Genomic DNA, 22,330 nt, shown 5'->3' with positions numbered 1-22,330 from the left:
GGACGGGGACTCGGGGTGGGGACATGGGATGGGGACACGGGATGGGGACACGGAACGGGGACTCGGGATGGGGACACGGAACGGGGACTCGGGATGGGGACAGGGGACGGGGACTCGGGATGGGGACACGGAACGGGGACACGGGATGGGGACTCGGGATGGGGACAGGGGACGGGGACACGGGATGGGGACAGGGGACGGGGACTCGGGATGGGGACAGGGGACGGGGACTCGGGATGGGGACAGGGGACGGGGACTCGGGATGGGGACAGGGGACGGGGACTCGGGATGGGGCAGGGACAGGGGATGGGGAGGGGAGCAGGGAGGGGACAGGGATGAGAATAGGGATGGGGACAGGGATGGAGAAGGAGATGGGGACAGGGGATAGGGGCATGGTATGGGGACAGGGGTTGGGATGGAAACGGGGAAAGGGGCTTGGGGACAGAGGAGAGGACAAGACTTGGGACCAGGGGTCACACAGGTGTGGGGGGCAGGGTCACACCCTCCATGGGCTGTGTCCCCATTTCTCAGGTGGGTGTCCCCACTCCTGGGGCCCATAGGGTGAGAAGGACCCTCTGGGGCATTGTCTGTCCCCCACCCACGGGTCCCCCATGGCCCCAGGCTGGTGACAAATGGCCAAGAGCCACCACCGGTGGTGGCCAGCAGGAGCAGGGCAGGCACAGAGCTGCTCAGGGGTGGCCAGTGCCTGCTCTCCCCGGGTCCCCAACACTTCCCAAGGATGTGTCACCGTGGCCTGGCCGAGGCTGGGGGCGTTCAGCCTCTCTCTCCCTCCTGGTGCATCCTGGCTGCTCCCAGACCTGCTTCCATGACTTTTGTGGGACGAGGGATGGGGTGGGACCCTGCTCCCACATGGGACAGCTATGGGGGACAGCAGGGACACCATGGCTGCTCCTGGGATCTATGGCCCTGCCTGCTGATTGGCTGGGATCTATGGACCTGTGTGTTGATTGGCTGGGATCTGTGCTCCTGCCTGCTGATTGGCTAGGATCTATGGACCTGTGTGTTGATTGGCTGGGATCTGTGCTCCTGCATGCTGAATGGCTGGGATCTATGGACCTGTGTGTTGATTGGCTGGGATCTGTGCTCCTGCCTGCTGATTGGCTAGGATCTATGGACCTGTGTGTTGATTGGCTGGGATCTGTGCTCCTGCATGCTGAATGGCTGGGATCTATGGACCTGTGTGTTGATTGGCTGGGATCTGTGCTCCTGCCTGCTGATTGGCTAGGATCTGTGGACCTGTGTGTTGATTGGCTGGGATGTCAGTGCCTGCCCAAATGTTGAGCTCTCTGTGTGCTGATTGGCTGGGCAGCAGTTGTGTGTGCTGATTGGCTGGGTGGTCTGTGACTGCTGATTGGCCACTGGTCCATATGGGCTGACTAGCCCGGCTGTCTGTGAATGTTGATTGGCTGGACGGCACTTGAGCGCTGATTGGCTGGATGGTAGCCGAGTGCTGATTGGTCAGATGGTACCCGAGTGCTGATTGGCTGGTGGTCCGTGCATGCCCAGGTCTCAAGGGCAGGTTCGGGGGGGTCACATCCCCGCACCCCATCCCTGTCTCCGTCCCCTTCCCCATCCCCATCCCAGCCGCCATGGCAGACCCGGCCCTCCCCGGAGTCCCCCAGCACCCCGCAGGGCTGTCCCCTGTCCTCCCAAGGGACCCTCCTGGCACCCACCTCCCCCAGCAGCAGTCAGTGCCTGACCCCGGGGGCACACCAAGTGAGGGCCCCACCCCGGGTCGCCGCCCTGGCATCCCACCCTTGGGAGGGTGTCTCTGCCACCCGGGGTCCCTCCTTTCTCCTTCACACCGGGGTGGGGACCTGCTCTGCACTGGGTGGTCCCAGCTCCCTTCCCAGGGTTACTTACTGGGGATCCCACTCTATTCCCAAGTGTTCCTTTCTCTGCCCAGGGGGTCCACAGTCACATCAGGGGGTTCCCCACTCCCTTTCCATGGGGTCCTCGCCCTGTCCTCGGCGATCCCACCTCCCTTTCTGAAGGTCCCACCCTCAATTCCTCTTATCCCCCTCCCTGCTTGGAGCGTCCATGTGCTCTTCAGGGGCTCTCCACTTCCCACGGGGTCCTCAACTCTGTCCTGGGGTGTCCTTGCTCCCTTTCCGGCGCTCCCATTCTCTCTTCCCAGTGGTCCCTGCCCGGGGGATGTGTTCCCTCCTGAGGAGCACCCTCCTCCCTTCCCGGGGCTCCCACTCTCTCTTCCCGGGGGTCCCGCCATCTGCCCGGGGGGTCCCGCGCTCTCTTCGGGAGCTCTCCACTCCCTTCCCGGGGGTCCTGTTTCCTACCCCCGGGATCCCGCTGTGCCCCGGAGCCCCCGTTCTCCGGCCAAGGGGAATCCGCTCCTTTCTGGTGTGGCTCCCGCTCCCCACCTGGGCGTGGCAGCGGGGTCCCCCCGCACCCGCGGGGCTGCGGCGGCAGCGCGGGGCGGCGCCGGTGCCGGTGCCGGTGCCCACCCCCGCTGCCGGTGGCGGGGCGGAGCGGCCGCCCCGAGCGCTATAAAGCGGGCGGCCGCGCCGGTGCCGCAGCGAGGGCGGGGGTCGCCATGAGCCTGATGCTGGAGACGCTGCTGGGCCCCCCGGGGGGGCTCCGCAAGGAGCCGGGCCGCGTTCCCCCGCGCTCCGCCGCCTCCAGCGGCTTCTACTCGTGGCCGGCCCCGGTGGTGGGACGGGCGCGGGGCGCCGGGGGCGGCGGCGGCAGCGCGGCCGCGTCCTCCACCGAGAGCCTGGACTCGCTGAACGGCGAACCGCGGGCGCGCAACGAGAAGGAGCTGCTGCAGGTGCTGAACGACCGCTTCGCCGGCTACATCGAGCGGGTGCGGGCGCTGGAGCAGCAGAACCGGGCGCTGGCGGCCGAGGCGGCGGCGCTGCGGCAGCAGCAGGCGGGGCGCTCGGCCATGGGCGAGCTGTACGCGCGGGAGCTGCGGGACATGCGGGGCACCGTGCTGCGCCTGGGCGCCGAGAAGGGGCAGCTGCGGCTGGAGCGGGCGCGCCTGGCCGAGGACGTGGCGGCGCTGCGGGGAAGGCTGGAGGACGAGGCCCGGCAGCGCTCGGAGCTGGAGGCGGCGGCCCGCGGGCTGGCGCAGCGCTCGGCGCAGGAGGAGCGGGCTCGGGCCCCGCTGGAGGAGCGAGCCCGGGCGCTGCGGGAGGAGGCGGAGCAGCTGCGGAGGCAGCACCGCGCCGAGGTGGGAGCGCTGCTGCGCGGGGCGCGCCCCGAGCTGCCCGCGGAGCCCCCCGCGTCCCTGCGCCCCGGCGTCACCGCCGCGCTCCGCGACCTGCGGGCACAGCTGGAGGGCACGGCGGTCCGCAGCACCCTGCAGGCCGAGGAGTGGTTCCGCGGTGAGTGTGAGGGTGTGGCCGCCAAAGGCGCCGGCAGCATTCCCGTACCTCCCCGGGGACACCCTGGGATGTCGCGCTCCGGGATGGGGCCGGAGCAAAGGGAGCGAGGGAGTCCCGAGGGATGCGGGGAACCCCCCGCTCTCTATATCATTTTAGGGTGCCCCCCCCGGGTGGTGCAGGGACCCCTCCCACCTCTATTGTGCTCCTGGAGGGCGTTGGGATACCGTCGCCCCAGGAGGGTGCAGGGTCCCCTCATACATTGTGCTCGGGGAGGGCGTTAGTGTCCCCCCACCCCAGGAGTGTGCAGGGACCTCCCGTATATCCAGCGCCCGGGGAAGGCTTCAGGGTGACCCCATCCCTGCCACCAGACCTCCAGTGCCTGCGGGTGTGCTGCCCGACCCTCTCTCTGCCCCGCAGTGAGTTTCTAGGCGGGTTCCAGGATCACTGGCTCGGCACCCCGCAAGTTTTTTGGGGTGCCGGACGCCGCGGATGCTGCAGGGTGTTGTGCTGGTCGCTCTCAGCCGGGGGTGTGTGCAGTGCCGGGGGGGGGGCGGTACCGCATCCCTGACGCGGGAGGGGAGGACAGGGAGTGGCCCTTCCTGGGGGGGTGGGGAGGGGACACTACGGTCCGGGGGGACGCGGGGTGGGGTCGGCACGGCAGACTGAGCCCCCCGGGCGCGCCGGGCGGGTCCAGAACCGCGGACAGCGGCGGTTCAGCACCGCGGGCAGCGGCAGCGCCGACCCAGGGGCGCCCGTCCCGCGGGGCCGCACGATCCGTGCTCCCCACCCCTGTCAAATCATTCTGTGCCCCTCCTCGTCCCCTGGGGTGTCCGCAGGGCGCTGCGGCAAACCCCCCCGCCGCGGGCCGGGCTTGGCGTGTCCGGGATGCGGCGGGGGGGGGGGGGGGGTGCAGCGCCGTGGGGCAGGGGGCTGTGGCACAGCTGAAGGGGAGGCGGGGAGGCGGGGGCTGCAGCGAGAACCTGCACAGGATGAAGTCCAGGATGGCAGAAACACCCCCGAGCTCGTCTTGCCCGTCCTCTTTCACTTCTCAGCAGAGATGGAGCGAGGGGTGGGGGAGGCAGAGGGCTCAGGGAGCCTGGGTTGGCTCTGCAGAGGACAGGGATGCATGGCATGGACGGGTTCGAGTTTCCCCAAGGAGGGGAGGCTGCAGCCTCCTTCCCTCCCGCCCTGCAGCTTCCCTTTTCCATTGCAGTGAGGCTGGACAAGCTCTCGGAGGTGGCCAAGGTGAACACGGACGCCATGCGCTTGGCCCAGGAGGAGATCTCTGAGTACCGCCGGCAGCTCCAGGCCAAGACCACCGAGCTGGAAGCCCTGAAAGGGACCCAGGAGTCGCTGGAGAGGCAGAGGCAGGACTCGGAGGAGCGCCATCATGCAGACGTCCTGTCCTACCAGGTACCGTGGCGCAGTGGGCAGCGGCCCAGCCTGGGGAGTGACCATCCAGCTGCTGGGGAGGAGCAGCGCTGGGATTTTGGCTCCAGGGGTGTGAAGGAGTTGTGCCAAATGCTCGGGGCTGTGTCAGAGCTGGCCTTCCCCAGCCCACAGGGATCAGGAACCCAGAGCCTGAGGTGGTGTCTGGGCTCTTGTTTCCCTCAGCAGCCCTGGAGCTGCCCCATGGCTCTGCCTGGCACTGAGCTGCCTGTGAGGATGGTTATAAACACCATGGAGGAGTGTCCAGGGCTTGGGCCACATCTGGGCAGTGAGGGCTACCTTGGTGGCCATGGCATGCAGTGCTGTCCCCAGGGTGATGCCCCATCAGCCTCCAGCTGGAGTTCAGTTGCCGTGGGACTCCCCCAAGTCCTAGAAGCATTCCCATGGCTTGTCCCTGCTGGAGGGAGTGCTGGGAGTGGGCCAGGGGCTCAGCTGGAGTGCAGCTCCTTGCTCAGGGCATACAGGGCTCCTGCCAGGTCCCCAAAGGCAACTGGACACCCTGGGACCGCCCCTGGCTGTGTCCCCTTCACCATGCATCTGCAGGAGGAGGTGGCTGCAGACTCCTCTGTGAGGACACCCTGGTGCTGGAGACCAGGTGACAGTTTAGGGGTGCTCTGTGTCCTCCTGCTCCTGGGGACGGTGCCATGTGTCCCCTCCCATTATTGCTCTGTCTGCCCACAGGAAACCATCCAGCAGCTTGACAGCGAGCTGAGGAACACCAAGTGGGAGATGGCAGCTCAGCTCCGGGAGTACCAGGATCTGCTCAACGTCAAAATGGCCCTGGACATCGAAATTGCTGCCTACAGGTACAGGAGGGCAGGGGAAGGTGGGAGGGGGGGTCTCAGGCAGGTCTGCTCAAGGTCCCTTGTTGACACCTGGGCTCCTTTTGGTGAGCAAATCATCCATCCTCCAAAGCTGTTGTTGGCAACGTCCAGTTGGGTGACCCAGTGGTGTGTGGAAGGAAGGGCAAGGAAACCTGCTCATGCCAGGCCACAGGAGCAGGAGGATCATCCAGGATGGGGCAGGGAGGGAGATGGAGCTGCAGGACATTGCTGGCAGCTCCTGGTCACGGGAGGAGATGAGAAGCCATCACTGAGGGCCCTGCTCTGGTCTCTCCCTGGCAGAAAGCTCCTGGAAGGGGAGGAATATCGGCTCGAGACTGGCATTGGGATGCTCTCCTACCCCGAGGTGGTCCCCAAGCCTCCCAGCATCACCACCAGCATCAAGGTGAAGAGCGAGGAGAAGATCAAGGTGGTGGAAAAATCAGAGAAGGAGACGGTGATCGTGGAGGAGCAGACAGAGGAAATCCAGGTGACCGAGGAGGTCACAGAGGAGGAGGAGGCTGAGAAAGAGGAGGAAGAGGAAAAAGCGGAAGAGAAGGAGGAGGAGGGGGAGGAAGAAGAAGAGGAGAAAGCTGAAGAAGAGGGTGAAGAAAAGGCCAAGTCTCCTGCAAAGGAGGAGGCCAAGTCCCCAGAGAAACCTGAGTCCCCCTCGAAGGAGGAGGCCAAGAGTCCAGCAGTCAAGTCCCCTGAAAAGCCCCCAAGCCCCTCAAAGGAGGGGGCCAAGACCCCAGTTGTGAAATCCCCAGAAAAACCTGCAACCCCCTCAAAGGAGGAGGCAAAAAGCCCGGCTGTGAAGTCCCCAGAGAAACCCCCAAGCCCCTCAAAGGAGGAAGCCAAGACTCCAGCTGTCAAATCCCCTGAAAAGCCACCAACGCCCTCGAAAGAGGAGGCCAAGACCCCAACTGTGAAGTCCCCAGAGAAACTTGCACCTCCCTCCAAGGATGAGGCCAAGACCCCAACAGTGAAATCCCCAGATAAACCCACACCCCCCTCAAAAGAGGAGGCCAGGACCCCAACTGTCAAGTCTCCGGAGAAACCCCCAGCCCCCTCTAAAGAAGAGGCCAAGAGCCCAGCTGTGAAGTCCCCAGAGCCACCTGCAACTCCCTCAAAAGAGGAAGCCAAACCCCCATCTGTCAAATCCCCAGAGAAGCCCCCAGCCCCCTCTAAGGAGGAGGCCAAGCCCCCGGCTGTGAAGTCCCCAGAGAAGCCCCCAGCCCCCTCTAAGGAGGAGGCCAAGCCCTCAGCTGTGAAGTCCCCAGAGAAAGTCAAGTCTCCCGTGAAGGAGGAGGCCAAGTCTCCGCAGAAGGAAGTGGCCCCAGCCAAGGAGCCAAGCCCTGCTCCAAAGGAGCCGAAGGCCCCTGCCAAGGAGGAGCAGCCCAAGGAGGTGAAGGCTCCCTCCAAGCCCGAGGAGGGAAAGAAGGAGGAAGCTCCCAAGAAGGACATCCCAGCCAAGGCAGAGGAGAAACCCAAAGAGAAGGCAGCTGCTGTGCCAGAGCCTCCAGCTCCACAGGCCAAAGAGACCAAGCCAAGCCCCAAACCTGCCGAAGAGGGAAAAGCTGAGGAGGCTCCAGCAAAACCTCAGCAGGAGGTCAGCAAAGCGGCCACCAAGGAGGCTGAAAAGCCAAAGGCTGAGGAGAAGGTGGAGGAGCCCAAGAAGAAAGTAGAAGAGCCCAAGAAAGAAAAGGCGGAGGAGCCCAAGAAAGAAAAGGCGGAGGAGCCCAAGAAAGAAAAGGTGGAGGAGCCCAAGAAGGCAGAGGAGCCCAAGAAGGTGGAGGAACCCAAAGCTAAAGCAAAACCCAAAGATGAGCCCAAAGGCAGTAAGGAACCCCCCAAAGTCGAGGCTTCCTCCAGCAAGGAGGGCACAGCCCCAGAGCCAGGGAAGAAGTGATGGAAGAGTCCCGGGCGCCGAAGGCACCTCCGGGCACGGGAGCTGCTCCGCTCCCTCCGATGGCTGGGCCCGGGGTGGGACCCCAGGGACCCCCAGGCCAGGCTTTCCCTTAGCAATAGGCCCGTGAGAGCCCCTCGGGTGGGCGATTGCTTCCCTCGCAGAACGTGATTTCGCCGAGCGCCACATTTAAACACTTGAATTATAACCCAGGGGAAGAGGGGGGACCCGCAGGGGAACCCCACCACCCTTCTCCTCTAAGTGCATTTATTTAATGTATGTGCAATGGATGGATGAGTGCAATGCAGAGCTGTAGCTGCTTGGGGGGCTGGCGGGGTCCTGCACTGCCCTGGGGGGTGACAATCCCTCCGGGCAGAGGTGGGAGAGGCTGGGAGCTGCTGGAATGCTCACAGACACACACAGTGCACCAGGAACCTCAGCCCACTGATCTTTGCTTTCTGTGCAATAACCAAATAAAAGTGCTTACGGAGACACCCTGGCTCTGCTGGCTTGTCCTGGGGAGAAGACAGGGAAGGAAGGTGGGAATGCAGGGCTGGGATCTGTCACCCAGGGCTGGGGTGGGTGACACGGGGCTTTCCAGAGGGCAGACACACCCCACAGCAGGCACGGAGGACCCTGTGTCCTGAGGATGGAAACAGGGCCAGCCCTGCCGTGCTTTCCAAAGCATTTCAGTGTGTTTTTTCTCTTCTTTCCTTTTTTAAAGCATGGCTCCCAAGGGCCTGGGCGAGCCTGGTTTAACCCAGGGGCTGCGGCACAGCCTGGCACTGCAGCACTGCACCGAGGGCAGGGGCTGGCGGGGAGCAGGAGAGGGGCTGTCAGCCCTCCTGGGGGAGAAATCACTCCCAGGGGAGACACGGAGAGTCTGGCATGAAGGAGGGACAGTGACCTTGGGAGGGGGCTTGGAATCCCAGTTCTGCCAGTCTGGGAACCCCACACAGAGCGGTGCCAGGGAGGGCATATCCCAACTCCCTGACACCAAGCAGGGCAAGCTGGGATGTCCCAACCCTCATCCTGCCACTCCCAGGACCCCACTCTGCCCCCCCCCCCCAAGCCCAGGAAGCAGAGAAGCCCCCCAGGATGCAGGGATTGAGCTCAGTGGGATGGCAGCCAGCCGGCAAGGACAGGCTGGGGCTGCAGTGCGGGCTCCGGAAAAGGGCTATTTTTAGCCACCTCAGCTTTTAGCCATCTCAGCTCCCCAGTCCCTGTGGTGGGAAGTCAGGAGGCAGGGAGCATCCCTGGAAAGGCTGTCAGAGCCCAGGGATAGGACACAGGACTTGCTGCAGCCCTCACAGCTCCCTCATTCCAGCCCTCTGCACAGACAAGGCACCCACACATTTTTCCTTTAGCTTAGTTTAATCCCTTTGACTACAAAACCTTCCAACAAACCCCAAAATATTGTAAAAGGAGCAGAAATGTCACGATGGAGACACTCCTCCCACAGAGTGAACGAGTCCCATCCCAGAATGATGCCCAGGGCTGCTCAGCGATGGCTGAAGAACCCCTGGGGGTAGTTGAACTTGAAGGGCTTCAGGCGCAGGGGGCCCCTAGAACAGAAGAGGGAGAGGCTGTGACCCACGGGGATCAGGAACATCCCATGGCACCCACGGAAAAGGCCCAGTTCCAGCTGTGGGGGCAGATCCCTCTAGCACAGGCCTGCAGGCTGGCTCCATGGAACAGCAATGCCACCAGAGTCCCTGCCAGCACCCTCAGCCCCCAGCCAGCTCCCACCTGACCAGGCGCAGACACATCTTCTCCTGGGGGAACTCCTTGGGCCCCTCCACGCTGGGATCGTGGGGCTCTGTCTCCAGGTACACGTCCAGCACCATGCACAGGCGCTGCAGCTGGTTGGTGAGGAGCTGGTAGCCGGGTTTGGGCCCCCACAGCTCCTTGTAGTAGACATTGACCTCACTCTCCATGGCCTGGGAAACAGGGATGAGGTTGGCACAGGCTTGGATCTCTGCATTCCCAGCCACCAGCTCACCCTATCATCCCCTTGTTACACAGAACTGCTGGGGACACCCCCAAAATCCAGCCCCCTCTGCCCCCACCCCTCAGTACCCGAATGTTGTCGTCGTTGCTGCTGTTCCGCTCTCCCTTCCAGTTCAGGCACAGGCTGAAGACGGGAGGCAGCGTGGAATAACCGGGATTCAGCACCACAGCCGCCTGGAGCTTGGCTGAGCAGGGAAAAGGTGTCACTCACAGGGCCTCCAGCCAGGTGGACTATCCATGAAGACTCCCAGAAGCTGCCCTGGGATGGGGGTTGGGAATTCCCAAGGCAAGGAAAGGTGCCTACCTGTTCCCCTCTCTATCAGGGCCATGTAGTAGAGGTGAGTGTCTTCAGCCAAGCCAGCCTCTATCACATCCTTAGTGTAAGGCAGTTCCTGAGAGGAGAAGGAGGAATGATGGCTCCAGTGCCATGTGGGAGCTGGAATGGAGGGATCTCGTGCTCAGCACTTACAGCATAATCCTCATAGGGAATGGCAGTCCACTTCACCAGGCGCGAGACGATTTTGGTGGGGAAGAGCTGCTGGCACTCGCTGGACACGGGCACAACACCGTGCTCTGAAAGCAAGGCCAGGACCCTGAGCAGGGCAGGGCTGGGGACACAGCTGTGATCCCACAGGATCCTCGGCCTGCAGTCCCACCGGACCCCTGGCTTGTCATCCCACCGGATCTCTGGGCTGCTTGACAGGCACACAACATGCACAGTGTGCAGTTCACCTCCCAGCACATCCCAAATCACTTCCCAGAGAGGTGCTGCGCACTGGAAGGGGCAGAGCCTTCCTGTGCCACCCAAAATAAGGTAGTTCCTTCCTTCCTACAACTCCCAGGGGCTGAGGGAACAATTGAGAACGTTGAGGGTGGCACTGCCACCCACCAAAGGTGACACCAGCCACCTGATGTCTCCTCTCGTGTGACTGCTGCTGTTCCACTCTCCCTCCCAGCTCAGGCACTGCCTGAAGATGAGCAGCAGCTTGGAATAACTGGGATTCAGGACCACGGCCACCTGGAGCTTGGCTGAGCAGGGAAGAGATGCTCCCCTGCATGAGGGCTCTGCCACTGCAGCCCTGTCCCCAGGGAAGGGTGGGGAGCCCAGCACTCACCAAGGGATGCAAACTGCTTGTGCAGGGCCAGGCGGGACTGCAGGCGGCTCCGGAGCAGCTTCACTGTCAGCTCCATGTGGCTGGCACTCAGGGAATTGTCAGCAGCCACCGTGTGCTGTGGGCAGGAGGGATGTCAGGCCAGGAGCCACATCCCCACAGGGACAGGCACCCATCATGCAGGGTCACCTAAAGGGCTTGGACTATCACGTGTGTGACATGAAATACGTCAGCATGGCCCCACACACAGACCCAGCCCAGCTCAGCCTGTCCCAGCCATGGTTTGGGAGCAGCTGGTGCCAGCAGGGGGACAGGACTGGACCCTAAACCTCCGCCCAATGTTGAGGGAGAGAGGGGAGGGGTTTGTGCCATGCCTGAGGCTGATCCTTGGGGAAATGCAGGCCGCCCAGCTTCTGCACCCACACGTAGGGGTGTCCCAGCTCTGTCACGTAGTCACTCAGGGTCAGGATGCTGTGGGGACAATGAGGAAGGGTCACACCAAGCCAGGGGGGATTTGCTGTACTGGAGCAAGGAACTAATGGCAATGGCCTGGGTGACACTCACCCCACTTTATCGAACTGGAACTGGTTGGCCGGGTTGGGCGTTTTCCTCCCGTGGTCCCCTGGATAGAGGCAGTTGAGGAGGGAGTCTGGGGAGAGCAGGTCCCTGGCAGAAAGAGTGGAGAGGTCAATCAGCAGCAGTCTAGGCTCTTCATCCCTCCCTGAACAAGCTTCAAGCCCAGAGAAGAGGATTATGAGCTTCGTGAGTTCTAGACCAGAATGTCTTTCCCCTAATTCCACTCCAAAAGGAGAGCTGTCTCCTCCCTGCCTGGAAGGAGATGGAAATCACAGGGCACCAGCTCCTGCTCTCCCTGGAAGCTGCCCCCACCAGTGCCATAAAACTCCTCATGTCTGCCTGTACTCACAAGGCCGACCAAGCACAATGGGCTGTAGGATTTGGGGTGAGGCTCAAGGCACAGCCTCCCTGGTTTGGGGCAACACAGCTGAGGACAGCAGGAGGGAGAGAGGGAATGCCCTGCACAGGATCTCCGGCTGCTGTCACAGAGGGTTTGGGGTGTCTGCAGCAAGGAGACAACCCCAATAGGATGAGGAGGCTGCATATGGGACAGGCTGGGAAGCAGCATTTACTCCCAGGCAAGCCCAGACCAGCCTCTCCCACCTCCCTCTTCCTCAGGCACCTCCTGTCCCAGGGAGAGCCACCAGAGAGCTGGCAGCTGGTGGGAGCTCCCTGGGCAGGCTCCCAAAGCTGCCACTTCAGCTTTTCCTCACACCAATCAGGCTCTGGGGAGCACAGGGAGAGGCAGCTGCATCTCTGGAGCTCAGGACAAGGTGACCTCAGGAGCAGTGAGGTGAGGGAGCTGCCAGGCTCTGCCTGTGGGAGGGAGGCTGAATGTGTCAGCAGGAGAGGCTTTCCCCCAGTTCCTGACAGCTCTGGCACTGCTGAGAGGTTCCCAAATGCCCTGACTCTGGTTTGTCATGGCAGAGGAGAGGGGGAGGAAGGTGCTTGGGCTGTGCAGGGCTCCTGGACCCACGGGGGCAAAGGGGTCACTGCCTGATGAGCTCCGGGCTCTGCAGGGCTCCCAAACCCCAGGGAGTCCCTGCCCAATGATCTCCAGGCCTGCTGCCCACAGGGTTCTCCTTACCCAGCACTGATGGCCGTGGTCATCTCCACAGCAGTGGTCACCTTGGCTTTCACTGTCATGACATTGAGGTTCATCAGGTAGTAGAAGGTCAGGTGAAGCACGTTCTCATCTGCCCACACAGAAGGGGTGACATTGGTGCCTGCTCCAGCTCAGAGAAACCCCTCCACACTTCCAGCTCCCCACAGGGTCCCCAGGGTGCTGCTGGGGTCAGTTCCTGAGGTGCTGTCACAGCCCAGAGTCCCTCACCTTTGCACTTCAGGTCGAGGGTGACGGACAAGGGGTGTCGTTTCAGCATCTCCTTGCGTTTGTCGTCCAGCTGCACGCCCAGGGTGGGCCTGCGCCGCTTCTGGGGGGGCAAAACAGCTGTCAGAGCCTTCTCCTGCTCCTCCCCAGCCCACAGATCTTTCCCTCCAGTCCCTCCAATCTCACAGCACCACAGCCACAGCTCCCTGGGGAGGGAGAGAGATGGGAAACCCTCACTCAGCTCCAGTTCCTGTCATTCCTTCAGCTCCAAGGAATGTCTCCACTCCTGGGAGACAAAGCCAAGGACCTGCTGGCCCAAAAGCTTTCCTGCTGCAGGAGGCAGAACCTGGAATCACTGAATCCTTTAGGCTGGAAAAGCCCTCTGAGAGCACCAAGCCCAACCACTCTTGCAGCCCTGCCAAGGCTACCACTGTCCCCATGTGCCACAACCACACAGCTGTTCAGTCCCTCCAGAGATGGGGACTCCCCCACTGTCCTGGGCAGCTGTGCCAGGCTGGAGAGCCCTCTCTGTGAAGGAATTTTCCCAGTATCCTCTGGCAAACTCTTCCTTCCTTTCATCCTGTCCCTGTTCCCTGGGAGCAGAGCCCGACCCCCCCGGCGGTCCCCTCCTCTCAGGGACTCGTGCAGAGACAGAGACTCCTTTTCTCCAGGCTGAGCCCCTTTCCCAGCTCCCCCAGCCTCTCCTGGGGCTCCAGCCCCTTTCCCAGCTCCGTTCCCTTCTCTGGACACCAGAGGCCCTTCCCTTTACCCTTCCCCACAGTAGAGCACCATACACCTGCCTCTGCTGCTGGGTGCTGGGAGTGGAGGCCCAGAGCCCCTTCAGGCTTTGCTGCTGGGAGCAACCAGCACCTCCAGCCTCTTCTTAGCAGCCGGCAGAAATTATCTACAGGAGAAACACTTCCTCCAAGGAGTGCTGAACAAGCCCTGGTGCAGAGAATGCTTTTGGCACAGGATGGACACGGATCCCTCCCTGTTGGACACCAGCTCCCTGCCCTCGGGCTATTTATACAAAGTGGAGCAGCTCCAGCTGGAGAGCTGCAGGGCAGGACGGGACACGAGAGGAGCAGCTTTGTACCCTGGTTGCACCTGCATTTGGGACACCAACTGGAAATGGCAGCTCCCTCCTCCCAAGGAAGGTTGGGATTTGACATCACTGCGCTTCCACGCACACTCACAGCACGCAGGGGCAGTTCCCAGCCCCAGCCAGCCCCAGCCCTCCCAGCACCTCCTCGATGCAGTGCTGGGACAGGACCCAGAGGGGGACAGCGCTGTCCCTTACCGTGGTTTGCTCCTCCTCTGCGTCGGAATCGCTCTCATCATCTGTGCAGAGACAAGGGTGTCACCCAGGGCTCAGCTCTCTCACCGCCAGCAGGACCATCAGGGCTCTTTCCAAGCCCATGGCTCCCCCTGGCACCCCTCTCCCAACAAAAGCAGGGTCCCAGGAGCTGCAGAAACACAGGAACAAGTCCCCAGGGCAACATCACAACTCACCCTGCGAGTCCTCAGGTGGCTTATAAAGGGCTTTGGCTTCCTCCACGCTCCCTTCAATGGCCACCACAAGCTTCTTATCTGCAGAGGAGACAGGAAAACTGAGTTAGGAATGCCACTCCTGCTGCAAAGGCAGTGGGCAGAGCAGCCCTGCCCCAAATGCTCCTGGTTCCTGGTGAAGGAAGCTCCAGCAAAAGGCCAATGGGAAGAGTAGTTGTCTGGAAGGTTCTGGGAGGCCACCACTGGGCTGGACCTCCCGGGCAGGATGGAGTCAGAGGATGGAAAATGCTGGGTTTTGAGGGACTCTCCCTGGAAACCGTAAGGGCCAAATCTTTTTTAAGAGCCAAGAGAGGCTGGGGTCTGGCTGGGACAAGCAGGGACCAAAGAGAAGTGTCACCACGGCTGCAGATGCAGCAGGGACCTGGGGTGGCCAAGCACCATCGCATCCTTCCATGTTCCTCCACACTGAGAGAGGTGTAAGTGACACTACAGCCCTCACCACACAGGAGATATGAACAGGCCAGTGGCATTCCTGACCTCTTCCAAAAAATCCCTCCCAGCTCAGGGAGGCTTCAGAAATCCCCTCAAAATACAAAGCTTCCTGAGGGGATGAAGGTTTCCAGGTGAGCTGCAGGAATGGCCCCTACCAAGGCCTGGGGTCCCCAGCACCCACAGGTGGCACAAGGCAGGGGGTGACAGCTCTGGGGAAATTGTGACAGCGCTGAGCCAGCTCACAAGCTGCAAGGACATCCCTGCTGACCTTGGGAAGGGGGGAAGGGGTGGGAAGGGAGCTTCCCAAGCACTTCTTCCAGCGAGGCAGCTGAGCAAACAAGGTTTCAAATGCTGCTGCCTCACTGTGCCGCGGGGCCCCGCTGCTCTGAGCTCAGCAGAATCTGACAGCAGAGCAGACAGCAGGGAAAGACCCCCAAAAAGTGGTGATTCCTGCAGGCAGGAGTGAAATCTGGCCCGTGGGGGGCACTGCCCCCTCAGTGCTCACCACAGGCCTGTCCATAGGCGCTGGCTTGGACGAAGAGGACGTAGAGAGGAGGCGGGAGGTGCCGGGCGGTCTCGTACTGCTTGTGGGCCTGGTCAAAGGGCATGAACAGGTACTCCTGGACAGGCAGGGAGGCCTGGGGAACGACAGGGAGAGCCTTCATCACTGGGAAGGGAACAGCTCATCCTCCTCGTCCCAAGAGAACGGGAAATCAAGCCAGCATAGCAGCAATGGTGCAGGGTTAAACAGGGAGAGCCACAGGGAAGGGCTGGCAGCTGCCTCTGCTGGGAGAGTTTTGGATCTGGAAATAACCCAGTTCCTTCTCCTGTTCTTCCCTCGCAAGGCAGTCACAGGGGGCTGGAACAGTGTGGGGCTCTCCAGGGAAAGGCCCATTTAGCAGCTCCTGCAGCTGCAGTTCTGCAGGAATTGCCGCATAAATAAAAAAGGAGACTCCGGAGGGGTACCGGATCTGCCCCTTGCCCACCCCGAGTGGGAATGAAACATCTCCACCCCCAAACCAGCCCAGGAGCTGCCCCTCCGGGTGTGACCTCCTGCAGGGCTCAGGTACCTGCATGATGCTGTTGAGCCGAGGCTGGAGGCTACTCAGATATTCCTTCTTCACCTCGATCTCCTTCAGGATCTTCTCCTTGCTGGTCAGGCACTCCTTGTACTTCTCAGCCAGCCTAAGGGTGGGAATTGTGTCACTGCCACACACCACAGCTCTAAACCTGCTGGGGTCCATGTGGATGATGAGCCCCAGCACTCCTGTCCTGACATAAGGAACCAGGAGAGCTCAGACCTGGGGCAAACACAGAGCTCCTAATGCCAAGGGCAAGCGGAGGCAGGCAGGAACTGATTGGAGATGGAAAACAAACAAGGAAAAGGGGAAGCTCAGGCTCATGCTGTACTCCATGGAGGGGCAGCATCCGCTCAGGAGATCTGCTCCCACACCAGGCTCTGCTGCCAGCAGCCACGACCCTCCAAACTCCTTAAGAGGCTTTGTCACTTCATACTCCCAGAGTCACTTCATGTCACATAGTCAAGGTTCAATAGGGATGGGCCAGGAAAATGCAAGCCCAGAACAATGCTCCGAGCCCTGGATACACTCGTGTTTAGGGAGAACTCACCAAATCTCCTTATTGCTGTTGACTGCAAGCCTTTCCCAGCAGGAGCAGGGAAGCTGGGTATGGAAGTGACCTGCCCAGGACAAGGTTCTCCAAGGGGGAACAGACCTGACCTTGAAGAACTCGGATGCTGTTTCCAAGCAAAACTGTATTTGTGGGGGTCAATGCACATGCCAACAGGCTCCTACACGAGTTCCAGTGTTCACACACCTTCCCAAATCAGAGCTACTGAAACCCCTGCACACCACTACAGAGACACCTCACACAAGACAGAGAAAAATCCAAAGCCAATCCAATGGGGTTTAAACAGCTGAAAACACCAACAGAAATTATGGATGGATGTCAACAACCCCAGCAACATCAGAAAATGCCCTAAGCACCACTGGTATCTGCTCTTGAGCAGCTGAACAGGCCATATCCCATCTCAGCACTGATGGAGATGGACAGGGGCATTCCTTAGATACCACAGAGTGTGGACTGTGAATTCCAAGGCTTCTCAGCAATCTCATGTGCAGCTGTGGGTCTCTATGAGGTTTGTAGATTAAAATCATCATTTTTAAGCACAACCCTCAGAGATCTGCAGGCTGAACACTCCTCTGCTTGTGCCACAGGCAGAGCCAGCTGGAGGATCCTGGCTGTGCCTTCCACCGGGCAAAAGCAGCCAGCTCTTAGGGAAAGGATCTGGGAAAAGGGAAGGGTTGGAGGCACTCAGCACCTCTCACTGTCTGGTCTGCTGAGCTGCCCTCACGCAGCACCAACCAGCACTGATCTTTCCAGAAGGTGCTCCTGGGCACTGCCTGACTGTTATGCAAACACATGAATGCTGTGTCATGTTTGCATTTCCCAGGGGGCAAGAGTCAGGGAGCAGCTGAGCCTTGGGACAGCGGTGACGCCAGCAGCAGGACACGGGGCTGTCCCAGCCTGGAGTGGTCGGCAGCTCCACGGCACAGCATGGAATGGCAGCAGCTCCAGCCAGGATGGGCTCCCTTTGCTCCTTGGACCCTCAGGCAGTGACAGAGAATCCCCTGACCTATGGAACAAGGATCCCAGCAAGCGCAGCTCTGCACAGAGGGAATCTCCCAGCGGCACAATAAATGCCTGCTCCGCACTGATCCAAGAGGGCGTGAAAAACTTCATCCCTACATTTGCTCTCCCAGCAGCTCTGGGTGTCTGCCCAGATTCCTGGAGCTGGGACATGCAGTGGGGACACCCAGAACTCCAGGTGCCTGTCCAGATGCCTGGAGCAGGGGCAGGGAATGGGAACACCACGGACCCACCTCTTGCGCTGCTCCAGCTCCCAGTCCAGGCGGGCCAGGGTCTGCTGGTGGGGCTCGGTCAGGGTGATGGCAGGGCGGCTGATTTCAGGGGGGGCCTCTTTGTAGAACTCCTCCAAGCTCACCAGCTCGATCTCCTCGTGTTTGGATCTGCCAGGACACGTGGATGAGACCAGGGAAAAGTGGGAAGTGCTCAGCATGTCCCACAGGAGAGTGTCCCACTGATGCTTCTTGCCCTGACTTGCCTCCACTACCAAGCCACCACCATCAGCGAGCTGAAATTGTTTTGACCTCCACTGTCTGTGCCCAAAGGGGCTCCAGGAAAGCTGGAGAGGGGCTTGGGACAAGGGATGGAGGAACAGGACACAGGGAATGGCTTCCCACTGCCAGAGGGCAGGGATGGATGGGATATTGGGAAAGAATATCCTCTAGGAGGATAGGGAGGCTCTGGCACAGCGTGCCCAGAGCAGCTGTGGCTGCCCCTGAATCCCTGGCAGTGTCCAAGGCCAGGTTGGACACTGGGGCTTGGAGCAGTCTGGGACAGTGGGAGGTGTCCCTGCCCATGGCAGGGGTGGCACTGAATGGGCTTTAATGTTCCTTCCAACCCAAACCATTCCATGATTACAAACAGCTGGAACACCCGCTCTGCTCCCACAGTGAACTCCGAAAATGTGGGAAGAGCTCCCAAACACGGGCATCACCCACCTATCCCAGACACTCCAATGCTCCCTCTGATCCCTGGCCACACTCACTTGAACTCCAGGCACTTGGTGATCTCTTTCTGCAGGTGCATCACCTCATAGAGCAGGTTCTGGAGCTGCAGGTGATAGGCATCGACCTTCTGCTTTGCCTGAAATACGGACACAGCCAGAGCAGGGATGGAGCAGGAAAGACACCCCGAGAGTCACCAACACCCTGTCACTACAGCAGCTTGGGACAGCAGGTTTAGGGTATGCAACAATTTTTTGGGGGAAGAATGACATTTTTAAGGGCTGGAGAAGCAAAGGATTGTGACATGAGACTGATCCTGCTCCTTCCTGCACATTTCAAAGCCAAGGCACAGGACAGGGCTCATTTGTTGAAGCACACAGAATTCCCCCTCTGAAAACTCTGGATTTGGGGCTTCCAGGCCAATCATCCACCCATTTATACACCTGCATAACACCAGAACTTTGAAACAGAGTTTTCTGACCTCCCACTATACTTGAAACAAAAGCAGAGAGTTCTCCTTCATTACTTATCTGCCCTGCACCCAACAGGAGTTCCTCAGGGTCAGAGCCTCCCAACAAACCCTCAACTCAAACCCCACAGCCTGGCTGAGGCGCAGCCCCTCACACCACGCACACAGAACAGGCAGGACCTGCCCCATCTCTGAGCCCCCTAAATGCCAAGGTGCATTCCTCACTCCCAGCTCCCCCTGGGTACCTCGTGGGTCTGGTCCCTGCCTTTCTTCAGCCGGATGTGAGCCAGGCGGTTCAGTTTCTTCAGGGTCATGAAGTGCACGCAGCTCTGCACGCGCCGCTCGTCGATCTCCGAGGCCTGAGGGGCACAAGAGAGGGGTTGGAAGCAGGAGGGATGGCTGGCACCACATCTGCAGGGAATTCCTGCCACAAAAGGGGCTCCATGCTTTGCTATTTATGTCACTGAGGCTTCTGAGGGAGCCTCCCCCTGCCAGATCACAGGGCACTGCCAGAAAGAACTGCGAGGGGGTCCAGGCTCCTCAAAGAATCACTCCAGGCATTTTCCTCAGCAGCAGGAACAGAGGTGGTTCAGCCTGAAACACCTGACGTGTCCCAGGAGCCTGGGACAAGGGAGGCTATTCTATTTCCAGAGCTAAACCCCTGCCCCAGGAGCCCAAGAAAAGGGAAACTGCTCCATTTCCAGAGCTCAACTCCCTGCCCCAGCAGCCCTGGACAAGGGAAGCTGCTCCATTTCCAGGGGCTCAATTCCTGCCCCAGCAGCCCTGGACAAGGGAAGCTGTTCCATTTCCAGGGGCTCAATTCCTGCCCCTGCAGCCTGGGAAAGGGAAGCTTCTCCATTTCCCTGACTCTGCCCAGGAGACATCACAGCTCCTGCTGCCTTTAATGGGGAAACACCAAACAACAGACATGTTACACCACACGTGGAGACCTTTCCTCACATTTTCCTTGATGCCCCGGCTCTTCAGCTCCTGGATCTCTGCCATGAGCCTCTGGAGCTCCTGGCAGGTCTCCCTGTAGAGCTCGTAGTCCTTGATGGGGTCGCGCAGATCCACCTCGCTCTCCTCGCTGTAGTACCTGACATCCTGCCAAGGCAACAACACCTCCCGTGGCTCATCCCTCCCCCTGGAAAGGGCTCTGGGGAACAAGCTGCCATTTCTGGCTCTGCCCACGAACTCCATGGCTTTACACAGGGAAAGGACTCAGCTCCAACAATCCCAAACCCACCAGTCGCTAAAACACCTGGCTACTTCAGGCTTTCATTGTTATAAATTTGAACTGACATGGCTGGGGTGTCCTGTGCAGGGCCAGGAGTTGGACTGGAGGATCCCTGTGGATCCCTTCCAGCTCAGGATATTCCATGATCTACATGACCTCAGAGGATAAACCAGAAAGGTGATTCCTCCTCCACCCCGCTTCCCACTCTGGCTGATCCTACACTATCCTGCTGCTCACGGGAGGGTTTGAAGGCACCATGCAAATCCCTGAGGGATCTTCCAGCTTTGTGCTCACTCTCCAGAGGAGTGTTTGTGTCTCCTGAAAGAGATGGAAGCAGGTTTAGGAATTCATAGCAGGAGTTTAAGAGGCATTGGAAGCTGGGGGAACTGGGTCTCACAATCCATGGAAATCCAGAATGGTTTGAGTCGGAAGGGACTTTAAAGTCTGTCCAGTCTCATGAGCAGGGACATCTTACACCATCCCAGTTTTCTCCAAGCCCGATCCAACCTGGCCTTGGACACTGCCAGGACGGGGCAGCCACAGCTTCTCTGGGCACTCTTTTCCAGCAGGGAGAGCCAGGCCAGCACAGAGGGCTGTGGGAGGGTCCCTGGGCAGGTCTGTACCTGGTCCGTGTCGCCCTTGCCCCGCTTGCCCTCGGCTGGGACCCCGTCCGTGCGGATCACCTTGGGCTTCCTCTTCTTGCTGGACTCGGAGGACATGGTGCTGCCGGCAGGGCTGGGGAGGGGGCACAGGGGGAGTCCGTGGGGGCCAAACCTGCCTGGACTGGGGCTCGCCCAGGCTCCCCCCGCCAGCCCCGCCTGGGCTCTGCAGTGTCCCCTGTGCCTCCCTCCATCCTGCACCTCGCGCCCCTTCCCAGGCCCCCAGGCCGGCTCTGAGCCCCAACAGCACAGCGGGCCCGGGCTCTCTGCTCCTCCACAGCCCCCGGGACCATCCCCCCGCCACTGAGCTCCCCTGGGACCCCGAGCACTCAATCCCTCCCGGCCTCGGGGGCTGCACTGCCCCTGAGCCCCCAGACTCCAGCACACCGGGACTGCGGCTTCTGCCTCTCCAGAGCCCCCCAGACCCGGGACCCTCCACCTCTTCAGAGCCCCCAGACCCCAGCCCATCGGGCTCAGAACTCTTCGTTCCTTCAGAGACCCCTCAGAGCCTCACGCCGGGGACTCTCCGCTCCTCCAGAGCATCCCAAACCACAGCACACCGGGCCCGAGGCCTTAGAGCTCCCCCAGCCCCCCAGCACGGCGTCTTCGCCCCTCCGGACCAGGAGCCCCCACTTCCACTGAGCCCCCAGCACACCGGGCCCCGGCCCTTCCGCCCCTCCCGCGGGTCCCGGGGCCGTCCCCGCCATCCCCTCCCGCGGGTCCCGGTGCGCCCCGGCACTCACCGCGCCGTCGCCTCCGCGCCTCCCGGAGGTGACGTCACGGAACAACAGAGCGCGGCACGGAGCGGCGGCCACTGCTACGGGCGCCCCCTAGCGGACCCGGCACCCTGGAGGACCCTCTGCGCGCTGGGGGCGTGGCTTCCGGTAGATGGGCGTGGGGTTGATAGTGGGTGTGGCTTAACCAAGGGGCGTGGTCACAGCCCCATTCACAAACCCGGGGGAAGGGGCGAGACCTCTACACTGAGAGCACTGGTGGGACTGGGCGGGGGGTTCCTGGTGCAGAAGGTCACCCACACGAACAGGGGGAGCTTGGATAGGGGTGCCAGAAGCACTGATGGGTATCCATGGGCTTGGGATGGGATACCGAGTGGCACTAGGGGTATCCATTGGTTGGGGGGGGGCATGAGATGGGGTCCCTGGAGCTACCCATGGGCTTGGGATGGGATCCCCAGTGGGTGGGGGGCACACAGGGGCTTGGAAGGGGCGCAATGGAGTCCTCGATGATGGTGGGAGGATCCATGTGCTCGGGGGGACCTAGGGATGGGGCCCCCAAAGGCACTGGGGAGATCCGTGGGCTCAAAAAGGCATGGGAAGAGGTCCCCAGTGGCACTGGGAGCATCCATAGGCTTGGAGGGTCATGGGATAGTGTCCACTTTAGCCCTGGGGGGTCTCAGGGGTTTGGGATGAGGTCCCCAATGGCCCTGGGAGGTATCCATGGGCTGGGCTGAGCCTTGGCTTGGCGTACTGGGGGATCCCCAGGAGTTTGGGGGGGCATTGGATGGAGTCCCTGGTGGCGCTGGGTGTATCCATGAGCTTGAGGGGAGCATGGGCTGGGGTCCCTGATGGCACTTGGGGGAATCCATGGGTTTGGCAAGGGGTTCCCAGTGGCACTGGGGGTACATGGGGGTTTTGGGGGGTCCCTCAGTGTATCACAGCACCCACGGGTGGAGGGAGGTCCTTTGGTGCAGGAAGCACCCACAACATGAGGCAGGCAGCCCCCTGGGTGACACCATTCTGGGGGGCGCGTCACACCAAGCACCCCCA

The 22,330-nt window shown here is 61.1% G+C and overlaps 2 protein-coding genes across 6 annotated transcripts; one reads left to right on the top strand and one right to left on the bottom strand.

Annotated features, from left to right (window-relative positions):
- Positions 1–2,572: 2,572 nt before the first annotated feature.
- Positions 2,573–8,033, top strand: NEFH (neurofilament heavy chain). The gene is made up of 4 exons (XM_066199997.1): positions 2,573–3,365; positions 4,579–4,778; positions 5,496–5,620; positions 5,939–8,033. The coding sequence occupies exons 1-4, from the start codon at positions 2,573–2,575 to the stop codon at positions 7,542–7,544; spliced, it is 2,724 nt and encodes a 907-aa protein (XP_066056094.1). The 3' UTR covers positions 7,545–8,033.
- An 863-nt stretch (positions 8,034–8,896) lies between these two features.
- On the bottom strand, positions 8,897–22,278 carry THOC5 (THO complex subunit 5). 5 transcript variants are annotated; one of them, XM_066200003.1, is made up of 21 exons: positions 21,290–22,278; positions 20,511–20,622; positions 20,125–20,205; positions 19,611–19,754; positions 18,896–19,009; positions 18,223–18,320; positions 17,474–17,620; positions 15,641–15,755; positions 15,076–15,208; positions 14,082–14,159; positions 13,870–13,910; positions 12,573–12,672; positions 12,327–12,435; positions 11,228–11,329; positions 11,038–11,134; positions 10,667–10,781; positions 10,021–10,124; positions 9,856–9,943; positions 9,621–9,736; positions 9,291–9,481; positions 8,897–9,106 (listed from the first exon to the last, which is right to left on the bottom strand). In XM_066200003.1, exons 2-21 carry the CDS (start codon positions 20,604–20,606, stop codon positions 9,043–9,045), a joined length of 2,133 nt encoding a protein of 710 aa, XP_066056100.1. In that variant the 5' UTR covers positions 20,607–20,622; positions 21,290–22,278; the 3' UTR covers positions 8,897–9,042. The 5 variants fall into 5 exon arrangements, with proteins under 5 accessions (XP_066056100.1, XP_066056102.1, XP_066056104.1 ...); XM_066200005.1 differs by lacking the exon at positions 20,125–20,205 and having other exon boundaries at positions 21,290–21,360; XM_066200007.1 differs by lacking the exon at positions 20,511–20,622 and having other exon boundaries at positions 21,290–21,358.
- Positions 22,279–22,330: the final 52 nt, after the last annotated feature.

This window comes from Chamaea fasciata, unplaced genomic scaffold (assembly GCF_029207755.1).
Source record: "Chamaea fasciata isolate MVZ Bird 193981 ecotype frontalis unplaced genomic scaffold, bChaFas1.0.hap1 SCAF_18, whole genome shotgun sequence".
NCBI classification, from domain to species: domain Eukaryota; kingdom Metazoa; phylum Chordata; class Aves; order Passeriformes; family Sylviidae; genus Chamaea; species Chamaea fasciata.
This window is presented reverse-complemented; position numbering and strand designations above follow the sequence as displayed.

Bases quoted from the DNA above. Each gene is read 5' to 3' on its own strand.
- NEFH (XM_066199997.1), top strand. From the start codon at position 2,573: ATGAGCCTGATGCTGGAGACGCTGCTGGGCCCCCCGGGGGGGCTCCGC. The intron at 4,779-5,495 runs GTACCGTGGCGC...GTCTGCCCACAG, and splicing joins CAGACGTCCTGTCCTACCAG to GAAACCATCCAGCAGCTTGA. The intron at 5,621-5,938 runs GTACAGGAGGGC...TCTCCCTGGCAG, and splicing joins ATCGAAATTGCTGCCTACAG to AAAGCTCCTGGAAGGGGAGG.
- THOC5 (XM_066200003.1), bottom strand. From the start codon at position 20,606: ATGTCCTCCGAGTCCAGCAAGAAGAGGAAGCCCAAGGTGATCCGCACG. The intron at 15,756-17,473 runs GTGGGTCCGTGG...TCCCACCCTTAG, and splicing joins GAGCTGGAGCAGCGCAAGAG to GCTGGCTGAGAAGTACAAGG. The intron at 12,673-13,869 runs GTAAGGGACAGC...TTGCCCCCCCAG, and splicing joins CAGAGGAGGAGCAAACCACG to AAGCGGCGCAGGCCCACCCT.